The sequence below is a fragment of the Crinia signifera genome, chromosome 5 (assembly GCF_055691185.1).
Source record: "Crinia signifera chromosome 5, ASM5569118v1, whole genome shotgun sequence".
NCBI classification, from domain to species: Eukaryota; Metazoa; Chordata; class Amphibia; order Anura; family Myobatrachidae; genus Crinia; species Crinia signifera.
Genome location: NC_139221.1, coordinates 202,410,236 through 202,426,963, shown reverse-complemented (window position 1 = coordinate 202,426,963; position 16,728 = coordinate 202,410,236). Strand labels below are relative to the sequence as shown.

Genomic DNA, 16,728 nt, shown 5'->3' with positions numbered 1-16,728 from the left:
TTATCACATGAGCAAAGTGCATGTGATCAGAACAAATGTGCGTTTTAGAAAATATTGTAGTAAAAACAACATTTTAGTAAAAACATGAACAATTTGTGTAGTTTAGTAAATATTTTAGTTTGATCTAAATAATAATGTACAGTAGTTCAGTTTCAGCAGTATGTACTGTAATCAAAACATTTACATCTTTATACACATCAAACATCCCTTCTCATTTGGCCAGCTCACTTATGGCTCAATTTGTGCTGAGCACCTTTTTTGCCTATCTTCCACTCAAATGTGCATCTTATACACCTTTCAGATCGCAAACATCTTATACACCTTTTCAGTTCATGATACTGGGTCCGATCAGGCACCAACCCAGGTCCAGCGCATTCACATAGAGCTCGGGTCGCCCATTATACAGGGCGACCCAAGTTTAACCCTTCATATAATCCGGGTCGAATTGCCTGGTTGCTTGACCCGAGTTGTATGGTTGTGCACTTTCACACCGCACATCACATGCTTGAACATCCACATGCACTGAGCCTGTATCTGTATAGGAAGTGCTATAATTCAACGGCTGCTAATTCATCTGTGACTTTGGGGCTGCTTCTGGATCACTCGTAGTGATTGGAATTCAGCCCCTGCCCTGTGCATGTGCACACCCCGACTGCAAATGGGCAGGATGAGTTACCCACTCGCTAGGCCATTCACAGCGGGAGGGAGGAATAGGGGTGGTGACGGCGCTGGTACATGGGGCCAGCATTTTATGGGCATCCCCTTTACATTCATAGACCGGTATCCCTGGTACAGACTAGAAGTACTGTATTTCGCTGCATCTGTGGTGTAAATAAGATACAGATTGAAAGAAAAAGTTGATATTCTACACCGAGTTAGTGGCCCACTTGCAACAAACATCTCATGTTGCTTGGGATATTGAGGCTAGATATATGAGGACATATCTCAATTGACAATTTTATTGGTAGGAATATGTGGGGCAGGGCTTAGGGATGTGCAGCCTGGCCACGCCAGTAAGTGCCAATAAAGATGTGTGTATGGTGTATGTATGTATGATATATATATATATATATATATATATATATAACAATTCCAAAGGGTGGGAGGCACTCAAATAAAGCAATCAGCCAAGTAGTAAAATAATGCTATGTATTGCGCACCAAGCGCTTTCGGGAATCACCCCGTCCTCAGGGCACAGAACACACAAGGCTTCTCTCTTATGTGTTCTGTGCCCTGAGGACGGGGTGATTCCCGAAAGCGCTTAGTGCGCAATACATAGCATTATTTTACTACTTGGCTGATTGCTTTATTTGAGTGCCTCCCACCCTTTGGAATTGTTATATGCACATACCGGGAAGGCACCCTACATTGGCTACATTTGGAGAGTGCCGGCATATCGTGGACTTATATATATATATATATATATATATATATATATATATATATATATATATATATATATGTATATATAAAAGTCTCCCGAGGGTCCGGCACTGCGTGTCCAAGCAGTAATAAATAACAAGTACTGCTTTATGACCGCTTTATGATGCTTTGAGGACGGGCTGCGGACAACTGAATTGTCTTTTTCTAAAGCCCTGGAGTGACGCCTCTCATTCCAGCAATATAGGCAGGGGTTAAAGTAAGGTGGAACATTTAAATCTCCACATTGGCCCTGCACAGTAATTCTCACAGAAAAGCATTCTATAGTAGATGCAGGTCTGGCACTCCAATGTAACAGCTTGGGGCTGCAGCCGGTGCCTTCACAGGAGGATACGTATAGGGGCTGGGGGATGGAGGTGCGGCACTCACGGCTTAAATATTCAATAAACAACCACACCGTAACACGTTTTTTTGTGATCAACGTTTCAAATAGCGTGTATTTGTCTTCAGGATAAAAGATACAAGAGTGCCGCACATTAGTAACACGAATCAGGTGGCACTCGGAGGCTGATTCAGTGAATTGAAACGGTGTTTATTTAACGGTCGTTTTAAATAAACACCGCTTGAATTCATTGAATCAGCCTCCGAGTGCCACCTGATTCGTGTTACTATATATATATATATATATATATATATATATATATATATATATATATATATATATATATATTATTATATGTATGTACGGGGGGGGCAGCCGAATATTTAGTGCCTAGGGGCGACCTGACCCCTAAATTCACCCCTGCTGGAGAGGAGTGTGTCAGTGTAGGCAAGTATGTGGTAGTCTGCATAAGACCAATATAGAAATATATATTTTTAAATTCCCTATTATATAAAAACTATTGAATGGATTACCAATATTGTTTTCAGGAAATAACTAATTTAAAAGTTAGTTATACAGTACATTTGTAGATATTATTAAACTTACTTGAAAATCTTGCCAGCGGTCGTGCATTTTTGTCACCAGCTTCATTTGCAACTAAAAAAAATGAAAGCAAAAATATAATGTACGTTATACAGGTATGTAAACCAACAAAATACTGTAATGCTGCAAAGAAAATATAGTTAATTCTAAAAGGCTAAAATCTATTTTGACTGTCTATATCAGGGGTGGGGAACCTCAGGCCCGGGGGCTGTATGCGGCCTCCGTAGCCGGTCTGAGTGGCCCGCCCACCCGCCTGGCGGCTTTGCCGGGAGTCAAGTACAGGGGAATGCTCGCAAGAGGTCGGTAGTTCTCGCGAGATTCCTCTTAATCAACAGCAGCGGAGACTGTCAGTTTTATTCAGCGGCAGCCACCGGTGCGTGGGTCGGCTGCAGCAGGACAATTTGTTAGTTACATTTTTACATATGGCCCCCAAAGCATTTTTTCCCCATACAAATGGCCCTTGGCACAAAAAAGGTTCCCCACCCCTGGTGTATATGCAGGGGGCAAATTTAGCCTTCATATAATGATGTTCAACATGTTATAAAAAAGTTATGAACAGCATTTTATTTTATGTATACTTATTTATGAACTAGTGCAACTTATAGGGGTAGTCTCCGCATGTCGTATCTGTTTCTAGGGTATGGTACTGTAAAGTGGAAATATTTTGTTGTTACTGGTAAATTTCATACTGACAGCATACTTCCCAACTGTCCCACATACCGCAGGAAAAATCAAGTTTTTTGGGGACGTTCCTGCATCCCTCTCGGGGCCAGCAGTGTCCCACGGCAGGGGGGGGGGCAGTTTGGAGTCCCCCCTGTAATCCGGAGAATAGACACTGTGCACATGCGCACAACTTCTAATTCCCGCAGCAGAGCGGGAGCAGAGCAGCTGGTCAGGCCCCCAGAGTGACAAAAACAGGGGTTGGCCTCATGTGAATGATGCAATTTTAGGCCACGCCCCCTATTTTCGGGCGTGCACGGCTGTCCCTTCTTACTGGGCAGAAAAGTTGGGAGGTATGCTGACAGTACTAAAAAAAGCAGCTTTGTGCCGTCCCAGAACAAGCTGTGCCCCTGAGCTTGTGCCTCACATGCCTTATCCATCACAATTTACATACCAGGAAACAGGCATCTTCCATACAGTATAAGAGTAAATTGATTAGCTCTAATATAGCACTTGTGGAAAGCCATTACTACACAGAACATGCAAAGGGGTCCATAGGTAGAATAAACTGATCACAGATGTGATCAATCTACTGTTTTCCAATCTCCGGGATGTGAGTTTATCGTAGCTCTCTGTCCAGTGATTCAAAAGTGACACACTGTATAATTATATAAATACTAGGTGATTCATTGCGCCCTACGGGTGCCCCCCTTAATTTGTGATCTTTTGCATTGTATGAAATATGGTTAGAATTGTATGAAAGATGCCCTGTATTGCAACTTGAGTTATAGGTGAAATGTGTTAAATAGAGAGCATATGATTTGTAAGGGGGTGTGTATTGTTTTGTTTAATTAAAAAGCGGTTACAGAGTAAGATGTACATTGATAGTGTGGAGGGTACAGTGACATTTGTGGGTGTTGGGGGGGGTGTGCATGCGTGTTGTTTAGGTGTGTGTGTGCAATAGTATAGTAGGGTGTTTTTGAGTCAGCGGCTCCCCACTGGCAGAGGTCACGACCAGTGTTCACTCTAAGCTGTGCGAGCACACACAACTCGACGAGCGTGCGCTCAGACATTACAACAGAGCGCACAAAGCAGCAGTGGTCCCTTTTTGCAGTTGTGGACTTAATTAATGTGTGTTTCACCCCTTAACTACATTGTGTGCTGTGTTTTGAATGTTTAAATGTTTAACATCATTTTGAAGTAAAGTTAACACAAATGCTGGATGTCATTTTCCGGTTATATATAAGTGACGCACAAAATTTTTAAATTCCTTCCAAAGTTGCACCGCCAAAATCTTTTGCCGCACGCAGCCTTTGTAAAATTAGAGGGAACATTGGTCACGTCACAGGAAAACAGGTGACTAGGTAATGATAGGGGCATAAGCGGGACTAAAGAGGAGGGTGCAGCTTCTGCCAGTGGGTGAGGGTCCAGTGTGGCAGCACAGGACTACAGGACGGTGGCCCTGAGTCAGTGTCTCCTCCTAATGGGTGCGAGTTAGAGTGCATGAAAGCAAGATGCTGGGCTATGAGGCATGATAGGGGTACGTGGGCAACACAGCGTCAGCGACTCCCCAGTGGCGGAAGTTACGGTTCAGGAGAGCAGGAAGATGGGCAGTGATAGTGGTGTGTGGGTATGACTCATACCGTATGAGGGGGACTAAAGGTTTTGCGCTGGTGCAGAGGAGGGTGGGGGACACTGTGCAGCTCAGGGCCGGCCCTACCCACTCAGCAGCTCCTGCAAAGCAGGGAGGCGCCATGCTGAAAAGGCGCTGCCTCCCTCCCTGCTCTGCTAAAGCTGCCTCAGCACTCACTGTCACTGCCTCCTGCACGCTGCCCGCAGTGCCTGTCTGACAGCGGGTGGGTGGCAGTATAAATAGCTGCTCCCTGCATTGTGAGTGCACACAGCCTGCATGCCACCCGCAGCACCTGTCTGACAGCGGGCGGCAGTATGGAGAGGCTGAGCAGCTCCCTGCACCGCGCACACACTGTCCTCCTCCTGCGACCTGCCCCCTCTTCCTCACGGACACTTGTGCTGAGGCATGTAGCTCTATCTGTGAATGCCTGGATGACATGTCATGTCCGGATCCGCCCCCTACCCATTGCTCCCTGCGCCTGTCAGCTGTCAATCAAATGATGAACAGGCAGCAGCGCCACCCTTCCTTCCCTCTTCTCAGTGTGCTGTGCCAGTGCCACTGCCAGACCTCAACACTCCGCCCCCTCTATCTCCTCCCCTCTTCTTCCATCTCCTCCTTCTCTCCCCTCCTTTCCCACTCAGTCACGAAAGGGGTGTAATGGCATCCTCAGTGTCCTGCCTACGCAGATAGAAGAGGAGGGACTACACAAGCATTAAACCGCAAAAGAACAGTGAGTCTTTTATTATACATGTTTATAACAACATTTATAATAATTGTAGATTTTTTTATATTAATTTAGACACTTTTTAAATAATGGGCTGGGTTATGTGCCTAAAGGTTGCCATGTGCGCTCCTGTGGGCATCGCACAGTACAAAATGTATGTGCTGCACTTTTTGTACTGCTTTCGGATCATATGATACACACATTGCATGCATGCTGTGCGATGCGATCTAGCCTATAATGTATGCGATTCTCGCAGCGTGTATGGGCACCTTTATTGCCTGCAACATTTTGCAGACACAGCACTGAGATGGTGTATGCATACATGTACTGTACATGCACCCGAGATCCTCCATAGGATCGCATGTTGCATACGCTCCCACAATCGAGCTGCAGCTTGTTGCAATGGCAATGTGAAATTTATGGTTTGCAGGAGGGCGCTGGACACCCTAGCACCGGCCCTGGTGCAGCTCCAGCCAGTGGGTGAGCATCCAGCGTGCCAGCACAGGAGTACAGGACGGTGCCCCTGAGTAAGTGTCTCCTCCTATGTTAGGGTGCATGAGAGCAGGAGGCTGGGTGGTAAAGCATGATAGGGGAATGTGGGCAACACAGGGTGAGCGGGTCCCCACTGGAGGAAGTTACGGGGCAGGAGAACAGGAGGCAGGGCAGTGATAGGGGTGTGTGGGCATGAGGGATAGAAAAGGTTTTTGGCTGTTGCAGAGTAGGGATGGCCATTGGTGCAGACACCATCGATGGTTGGCATTGATGGCGATTTTGCACCCTGCCATAGATAGTAGTAAAATATTACTTGGTCATTAATGGGCATGCCTAGTCCTGGAGGAGGGTGGGTGACATCATGCAGCTCCCGGCAGTGGGTGAGCGTCTCCTCCCACTAGGAGGGAGTGAGGGTGCATGAGAGCAGGAGGCTGTATAATAGTGGGCAAGACATTGATAAATGTTGTGGCGCTGGTCCAGAGGACCGTGGAGACACTTCTGGCAGTGGGGGAACCTGCAGCATGGCAGCCAGTGCCGGATTTCCCACCTAGGGGCAGCACCTGCTTGTGGGGGGTCCGTGAAATGCGGGAGCGGGGTTGCGGGCATCCGCTGGGGGGGTGGAATTGCGGGAAGGGGGTCTGCAAATTGTGGGAGGTGGGGCGCGGGGGTCCGTGAATTTGCGGAATGGAAGGTTCGTAAATCGTGCGGGGGGCGTGAATCGCGGGAAGGAGGTGTCGGCAAATTTCGGGAGGGGGGTTGTGGTGGTCCGTGAATCGGCGGAGGGGGGTCACGGGGGGTGGGAATCGCGGGAGGGGGTGCGGGGGTGCTGTGAATCGCGGGGGGAGCCGTGAATCAATGGAGGGGTGGCGCGCGGGGGGGTCGCGGGGGTCCACAAATTGTGGGAGGGGGGGTTGTGGGGGTCCGTGAATCGCAGGAGGGGGGCCGTAAATCATGGGAGGGGGAGTCGTGGGGGGCCGCGAATCGTGGGAGGGGGGCGCGGGGTGCCGTGAATCGCGGGAGGGAGGCGCGGGATGGTGTGAATCACGGGGAGAGGCGGTACACGGGGGTGCGAATTGTGGGAGTGGGGGTTGTGGGGGTCCGTGAATCGCGGGTGCCGCTCACCTACACCATGGTGGATGGTGGGCATGTACTGGTGTACTGTAGCCCTGGCTGGGCAGGGGGAGGTGATGTCAAGGGGGTGGTGGTGTGTATAACACTGGTCTTTTTTCCTAGGGGGCTGCCGCTGGGCGGGAACGTTATACACACAGGGGATGAGTGACAGATCTGGCTAAATATATAAGAGATACCCCTTAAACTCACTTAAGGAACAAAACATGGCAATGAGTATAGCAATAAAATATTCACTGCAACTATGTTTTTGTAACAATGCAGCATATAAAACATCATTATTTTCTTTCAGGTTAACACAGCTTACAGCATACTCAGTCAATCAATATACAGTTGTGCTCATAAGTTTACATACCCTAGCAGATTTTGTGATTTTCTGGCCATTTGTCAGAGAATATGAATGATAACTCACAAACTTTTCTTTCACTCATGGTTAGTGGTTGGGTGAAGCCATTTATTGTCAAACAACTGTGTTTACTCTTTTTAAATCATAATGACAACAGAAACTACCCAAATGACCCTGATCAAAAGTTTACATACCCTGGAGATTTTGGCCTCATAACATGCACACAAGTTGAAACAAACGGGTTTGAATGGCTACTAAAAGTAACCATCCTCACCTGTGATCTGTTTGCTTGTAATCAGTGTGTGTGTGCATGAAAGGTCAGTGAGTTTCTGGTCTCCTGAAAGACCCTTTCATCTTGGTGGTTGCTGACATACATGGTAGGTTATTTGGCTCCTTACAAAAATTAACTCATGAATGAATGCGTGTACATGTGTTAGGGAATATAGATTGTTTGCTGCTGGCCGAGATCACGTGGTCAGCTTTTGGCACTTAAATCCATCTCTTCACTCATGCTAATGTGGTAAGAGACAAAAAGTTGCACAGTGGAGCCATCTGCAGGAGGGATATATTTCAGAAATTTAATGACTCCTGGTAGCTCCTCATGTCAATGAAATATGGGCAATGTGGGGCTGCCTGCCATACCTACTGGATATTCCAATTTGCCTATGCTCACACACTTTTTCCATACCTCCCAGCTGTCATGATTACAGTCCTGCAAATTGGAGACTGTTCAGCTGTCCCTCCCATGGGTCACAGTGTGCCGCAGGAGGGGGGCAGTTGGGGGGAACCACTCTTCATCTTTGCTGAGCAACCTGTGATCACTGGATAGATGATGTGCGATTGTGCATGGCATCTATCAGTGCAGAGAGGAGAGCCAGGGGCTGGCCAGCTGCTCAGGCAGCGCTGGGTACGCCCCCTGAAAAATCACAAAAATTGGGGATCTCGTCATCTGGCAATGCCCCTTTTGCATATAGCCCCTCCAACTGAAGCCCCTCCTCCCGCCGCACCGAACATAAAAGAAGGGAGGTATTATTTTTCTGTTGCTTTTGTAATCTTAATTCTCTTTCCCTTGTGCCATGTAGTGCAAATTGAGCGAGATACATTTAATACTGAGGGAATGATGTGGCCACAGTCAGTGTTAAAATCCCATCAGAGTTTAACTCTGACATTATAGTTTACACTATGTTTAGAAGAGAAAAAGATAACTCACTTTTTTGGGGCACTAACTTTTTCTGTTAAAAATATTTAATTTTTAATGGTATATATTAAAAGATAATCCAATACACTGTACAGTAGAATGATGACCTAGGGGCCAACAAACGTAGGGAAAGAAAGATACAGTACACAACGGGAGAGGAAAATAAAGTATTGTGATTGAATGTGAGTGTAGAAAGAATACGAATAAGTTCCTTTACAGGAACACAATTCTACTTGTATGCGCCAGCATATGGCCGCCTTATAACATAACGTATAACTACAGCCTTACGTTGAAATAGTATAACAATATAACAAAATTGGTGGACTCTTAAAAGTGGTGAATGTTTCAGCTATTTATAGTCAATTGTTCCCATTTGTGGTCCTTCACAGAACCCCTTGGGCCATTGATCACTTAAGCTGAATTTTTATTGGTTGCGTGACTGTGAACATACTTTTTATAAATATAGTGTATCACCATTAATTACAAATAAATAAACAAATAATTAGTGAGTGTCGAAAATATCGTTTTTGAGTGGTGTCAACCACTTGCGGAGGACCCCAATATAATTTCTTACTTACATAATTCATTAAATTAAGCACATCAAGATAGCCATTTAATTTGGTCTGAGCAAATAGGGTAACTGAGGAAAGTATGCACCCCTGGAGTCCCAACTGATCCCTGTTTGTTTGTGTGCCTCTAGGGCAGTGAACGAACCAAACAGTGTACAGATTAAGGGGCTACTATTATGGGGGCAACTGAAGAAAGGCAACTGGGATCTGCTTTTGGGGCTCAGCTCCTGGATCACCCCTGTTGGAATCCCAGCGCAGGGGGTCACTCTCTGGCTGGCCGCAATGAGAGTCCCTTAGAGAGAGTAAAGGGATAGTAGTGACAGAAATTTCTAAGTCAGGTACAAATTCTGTAGTATTAACACATTTTTTACTCAATATAAATTGTGTCCAGATAAATATAGATATAAACTGGTTTTGAATTTTATAATATCTCTGTTGCTAAGAAGTCTCCAAACATGATGTCAACAAGGACAAGGGATAATAGCAACAGAAAGTTTCTGTATCTGATCTCCAAACACAGTTATTGTGACACAATATAAATAAAAGAAGAGGGATGATGCTAACACGCAATTTATATCACAATCACAAAGTGTTAACACTTTTGAACCCTCTCAAAACAGATTGCATATAGGTGTATATAAGTAGATTTTAAGGTTATCAAGAATCCCTGTTTGTATCGCTAGAGAATCTACAAACACAATTGTTTGGACAGAATGTCTAAACCAAAAATACTACTTATCCTCCCGAAGTTTGCTCAGGTGTGCATATGTATCACAGGGGTCCCCTCAGTGGCTGCCATACCACCTCTCTGGACGCGCGTTTCACCGTCAAAAACACGCTTGTTCACCAGTGTGATAGTTTGTTAAAGTGTGCACTTTATATAGCCGGCACAATTACCGGTACTTACAATCAGCTGTAGTAACAGTGGCCATTCCTCCGTTCATACTGAAACATGATAGGTCACTCTATATTGGGTATCCTCCCTCCATCTGTAATATCCAATGAATGACGGGCTGGAGTCACTTCCCTATACGTAGTCGTGTTGTGACGCGCTATGCTTATGCTGCCGCAAGTTAGGGGAATCCCGTCAGTGACGTGACCATCTGTCCATAGACTACATTTCCCAGGATCCTTTACTCCGCTGGCTAGCGTTACCATAGCTACGTGATGTACTAAATCATTTCAGCTGTCTTCAGCATATAATGTTTTACGCATAATCCTATGTGGATTTACTATCTATAGCCTTTTACACAGGTATCAAAGCAGGATATCTCAGATACCTGAGATAGTTTGTGGCAAATTAGATCTTTTTTTATATTTTTTTATCATAGTGAAGTCATTTAACTTTTTCTCTGTCTACAATTATTGAGGGCATCCAGGGGCGGATCCAGGATAAAATGACGCCATTATACTTGCCCCTTACACATGATGCCAAATGGAATGAGCCAAAATTGACATAATGCCACATGGATTGAGACAAAATTCAAATAATGTCACATGGATTGAGCCAAAATTTACATAATAACACACACGGATTAAGCCAAAATTCACATAATGCCAAATGGATTGTGTCAAAATTCACATAATGCCACACAGATTAAGCCAAATGCATAAAATGCCATACGGATTGAGCCAAAATTCACATAATGCCACATGGATTGAGCCAAAATTCACATAATGCCACATGGATTGAGCCAAAATTCACATAATGCCACATGGATTGGGAAAAAATTCACATAATGCCACATGGATTGAGACAAAATTCACATAATGCCACATGGATGGAGCCAGAATTCACATAATGCCAAATGGATTAAGCCAAAATTCACAATACACTTCATAAACAGGGACATTGTCCACCAAAGGCTCGCATAAAACATTTACACCATAATGTCCATTACACGTTAAGTTACAAGCCATTATGTCCATTATGTGTTATGCCAAACACCATAATGCCTATTAAAAATTATGCTACATAAGTGCTGCTTCTCTACATGCTCATTGCTAAGGGTTCCATGCTCATTGCCATGTGGGATTACATGCTCATTGCCAAGGGGGAATACATGCTCGTGGTAAATGGGGGACAGCCGCCGCCAGGCAGAAGTGATAGCCACTGACAGTGGCAGAGCCTGGCTGTATTCTGAGCACTGCAGGTCCCGGCTATTTGAAACAATACCCCTTTCACACCAGAAAATGCATTCCCAGGTTGGCCCCTTTTCTGGTGTGAGGGGGAGAGAAAACCACCCCTCCCCCCTTTAACCAGTTATCTCATTTAACCGGCTATATCTTCGGAACCAACTGACCCATTTACATGAGACAAGTATTATATTGAAGAACTTTTAAGTGGACTTTTAATGATTTTGGTCCAGTGAAACTGGAACGTTTGGTTCCAGAGTAATCTGTCCTCAAAGAACATGAACAGCATGAAATTACATTTCAAAAATAAAAAAATCAGTTTACACGCAATATCTCTGGAAGCGATTGACCGATTTGGACCAGCCTGGTATCATATTGAAGGCCCAGCGATTTGGAATTGAATGAAATCAACCACAAGCTTCTGTGATGCCAGGGCGGGAACTAGCAGCCGTCGGAATCGGGTGGGGGTCGGAATTGACGGGTCCCATATTATCCTATGGGGAAAAAACGTTACAGGTTTGCCAGTTCCCGGGGGGCTAGAGACACGGGGCTGGGCTCGTTGGAAAGCCCTGGTCCTCAGCTACAAAATAAATGACAGGGGGGCACGTGTCCGGGTGCCCCCCCTGAATCCGCCACTGAGGGCATCCCTGCTACATTAGGGGAATCCAGTCAGTAACGTGACCATCTGTCCACAAACTACATTTCCCAGAATCCTCTCCTGGTTAGCGTTGTCATGAATACATAATACACTCCGTCAGTTTGGCTAACTTCAGCATGGATTATTTTACACGTAGTCCTATGTGGAATTTCGAAAACAGGTATCAGATCAGGATGTCTTGGGTAACTATAATGGTTTACAATGTAAGTGAGATCGTATTAGCATAATGATGTCAACAAACAATCGGTACCATTCTTAGATCTGAACATCTATAGAGGTGAAGATGGTATAATACGGACACAGCTCTACAGAAAAGAGACAGCAACCAACTCGATACTCCAAACAAGCTCACATTTCCCACCCACAGTGGACAACCTCCCCAAAGCAGAATTTTTACGCCTCCGTAGAAATTGTTCGGACAGACAACAATTTGAAAAACAGTGTGAGGAATTGGGGGAGAGATTGAAGGAAAGAGGCTACAGTGGAAGAAGGATCAAACGGGCAAGAAGAGAAGCATCCCAGTTGAGGAGGGAGTCACTGATATTTCCACACAAAAAAAGAAGAAAAGAAAACTCAAATTAGATTTGTGGGCAATTACTGTAGGGAGTGGAAAAACATCCAACAGATAATACAAAGACACTGGTTCTCCTTTTGGATGAAGACCTTTCTCAGATTTTGGACCCTAAGGTGACAATGAGTTGGAGACGTTCCAAAAATTTGAAAGACGAACTCGTCCATAGTTATTTCACAAGAACAACAACAAAAAAACTAGATAAACTAGTAGGATCTTTTCCATGTGGAAATTGCAACGCATGTCAGTACATGCGAAAAACCAAGGAAATACAGGACAGATATGGTAACAACATAAAAATGAACACTTATATTAACTGCAACACTACAGGGGTGGTTTATTGCATAACATGCCCCTGCAGAAAGAACTATGTGGGTATGACAACAAGACCACTAAAGCAGAGAATACTGGAACACGCAGGGACAGTGAAAAACGCAGCATCCGACTTGGCAAAATTCAAAAAATTTATGTCGGTAGCACGGCACTTCTTACGACAACATGGAGGTTCCTTCCAGGAAGCACGCATCTGCGGAGTGGAAAAGGTTAATTTGTGAATAAGAGGCGGAGATTTACAGAAAATATTAATGCAACGGGAAAGTGAGTGGACATTTAAACTCAATGGACTCACACCAGACGGACTTAACGAGTATATTAATTATCAAGTTTTTATTTGAGACAATAAGGATATTCCCCATTTTGCAAACACACCCGCAATTTAGGATAACTACCCAATAAAAATCATTAAAAATATGACTTCCACCAAACCCCGCCCGGCGAACGACCGCCCACCTGCCGCCCCCTCAAAGTGCGGCTTCGTCCGAACAGCTGCGAATGGATGTTTTGCATAAACATCCAATCGCATGGCTCGGGTAACCGCCCACATCTTTCGATGGTCACCGACCATCGAATGATGTTTAGCTTGCACGCACATATAAGTGACTTTTCAGTTGCGTATATATGCGTGCACGCTGGCGTGGATATGGCCGGGCAGCTGACATCCTGTGATGTCAGCTACCCGCCCCCCACACCCACGTCACTGCCTCATTACCATGAGAACGCCCAGCATTCTCATGGGAACGCCCATGGAACGCTGAGCGTTCCCATATGGTGATGGGGCAGGCCGGCGCCCCCCGCCCCTCTCCGCCCCCCCACTCCAGCATGGGTGCGTGCACCCGGCGACCCGAAAGGTCGCCGTGGGTGCACGCACCATACGCCTGCACATGCGCAGATACCCGCCTGTACTGCGAATGCACGCAGTACCGAACGGATCTGAATCAGGCCCATACCACATTGATAGTAGTATTCCTTAAGAAGATCACCAACTGACATATCACATTACTTACCACCAACCCAATAAGCATATAATATGCAATAAAATAGAAATAGCCAGGTAAATCACTTATCATTATTACTTGGTAGTTTTCTTATATTTTTCTTAGTAAGAGCACTGGCACTTTAAGAGAGCACATTTATTCCTTTAGAGATATATGACTCTCATACAATATATAAACCCAATAGACAGGGGATTAACTGGGATCCCGAGTAATAAACAAAATGTATAATGAGATTAGTTTACATTTTTCTCATTCATTATTTCCACTTGACTTTCTTTCTCTCCCTCTCTTTTCCCACAAAACCTAGATACATCGATCTTCCATGAAGTATATAAACTTGGTATCAGTATAAAAAAGATCACAGCTAATATAGCAAAAACAGCTAAATTTTGGCTATGGCCGCTGCCGCTACTATGACCAAAATAACACTAAGTGTGCAATAAGGGTAGAAGCAGTAGCCTGATGCGGCTGTAGATGCATCCAAGTCTATATTGAGGATGCTGTCAACTGCTACAGACTCATAATGAGATAAATGACATCATTATGCTACTACGATCTCACTTACATTATAAACCATTATAGTTACCCAAGACATCCTGATCTGATACCTGTTTTCGAAATTCCACATAGGACTATGCGTAAAATAATCCATGCTGAAGTTAGCCAAACTGATGGAGTGTATCTAGTATTCATGACAATGCTAACCAGGAGAGGATTCTGGGAAATGTAGTTTTTGGACAGACGGTCACATTACTGACTGGATTCCCCTAACTTAGCGGGGATGTCATCAATAATTGTAGACAGAGAAAAAGTTAAATTACCTCACTATGATAAAAAATATATAAAAAAAGATCTAATTTGCCCAAACTATCTCAGGTATCTGAGATATCCTGCTTTGATACCTGTGTAAAAGGCTATAGATAGTAAGTCCACATAGGATTATGCGTAAAACATTATATGCTGAAGACAGCTGAAATGATTTAGTACATCACGTAGTTATGGTAACGCTAGCCAGCGGAGTAAAGGATCCTGGGAAATGTAGTCTATGGACAGATGGGCACGTCACTGACGGGATTCCCCTAACTTGCGGCGGCATAAGCATAGCGCGTCACAACACGACTACGTATAGGGAAGTGACTCCAGCCCGTCATTCATTGGATATTACAGATGGAGGGAGGATAGATTGTAAGCTTGCGAGCAGGGCCCTCCTACATTTTGACTGTCTGTAAATACCCTGTTTTGTTGTTTCACTGTCTGCTATTGTAAAGCGCAACGGAATATGCTGCGCTATATAAGAAACTGTTAATAAATAAATAAATACCCAATATAGAGTGACCTATCATGTTTCAGTATGAACGGAGGAATGGCCACTGTTACTACAGCTGATTGTAAGTACCGGTAATTGTGCCGGCTATATAAAGTGCACACTTTAACAAACGATCACACTGGTGAACAAGCCTGTTTTTAACAGCGAAACGCGCGTCCAGAGAGGTGGTATGGCAGCCACTGAGGGGACCCCTGTGATACATATGCACACCTGAGCAAACTTCAGGAGGATAAGTAGTATTTTTGGTTTAGACATTCTGTCCAAACAATTGTGTCTGTAGATTCTCTAGTGATACAAACAGGGATTATTGATTACTTTAAAATCTACTTATATACACCTATATGCAATCTGTTTTGAGAGGGTTCAAAAGTGTTAACACTTTGTGATTGGGATAGAAATTGCGTGTTAGCATCATCCCTCTTCTTTTATTTATATTGTGTCACAATAACTGTGTTTGGAGATTAGATACAGAAACTTTCTGTTGCTATTATCCCTTGTCCTTGTTGACATCATGTTTGGAGACTTCTTAGCAACAGAGATATGATAAATTACAAAACCAGTTTATACCTATATTTATCTGGACACAATTTTATTGAGTAAAAAATGTGTTAATACTACAGAATTTGTACCTGACTTAGAAATTTCTGTCACTACTATCCCTTTACTCTCTCTAAGGGACTCTCATTGCGGCCAGCCAGAGAGTGACCCCCTGCGCTGGGATTCCAACAGGGGTGATCCAGGAGATGAGCCCCAAAAGCAGATCCCAGTTACCTTTCTTCAGTTGCCCCCATAATAGTAGCCCCTTAATCTGTACACTGTTTGGTTCTTTCACTGCCCTAGAGGCACACGAACAAACAGGGATCAGTTGGGACTCCAGGGGTGCATACTTTCCTCAGTTACCCTATTTGCTCAGACCAAATTAAATGGCTATCTTGATGTGCTTAATTTAATGAATTATATAAGTAAGAAATGATATTGGGGTCCTCCGCAAGTGGTTGACACCACTCAAAAACGATATTTTCGCCACTCACTATTTATTTGTTTATTTATTTGTAATTAATGGTGATACAGTATATAAAAAGTTTTTTCACAGTCACGCAACCAATAAAAACTCAGCTTAAGTGATCAATGGCCCAAGGGGTTCTGTGAAGGACCACAAATGGGAACAATTGACTATAAATAGCTGAAACATTCACCACTTTTAAGAGTGCACCAATTTTGTTATATTGTTATACTATTTCACCGTAAGGCTGTAGTTATACTTTATTTGATACTTTATGTGATATGGCGCATACAAGTAGAATTGTGTTCCTGTAAAGGAACTTATTCGTATTCTTTCTACACTCACATTCAATCACAATACTTTATTTTCCTCTCCCGTTGTGTACTGTCTCTTCCTTTCCCTACATTTGTTGGCCCCTAGGTCATCATTCTACTGTACAGTGTATTGGATTATCTTTTAATATATACCATTAAAAATTAAATATTTTTAACAGAAAAAGTTAGTGCCCCAAAAAAGAGAGTTATGTTTTTCTCTTCTAAACATATGGTTACCCATAACTCTAGGGAACACCACCAACAAATTCA

General features: G+C 44.0%; 1 protein-coding gene across 4 annotated transcripts in view; it reads right to left on the bottom strand.

Moving 5' to 3' along the window:
* Positions 1 to 16,728, bottom strand: part of PDE1C (phosphodiesterase 1C) — a 790,350-nt gene that overhangs the window by 516,473 nt on the left and 257,149 nt on the right. For all 4 annotated transcript variants that reach the window (XM_083188441.1, XM_083188444.1, XM_083188443.1 and 1 more), the window contains exon 2: positions 2,369 to 2,419. In XM_083188441.1, the coding sequence (XP_083044567.1) occupies positions 2,369 to 2,419 (51 nt within the window). The remainder of the gene's footprint in view (positions 1 to 2,368; positions 2,420 to 16,728) is intronic.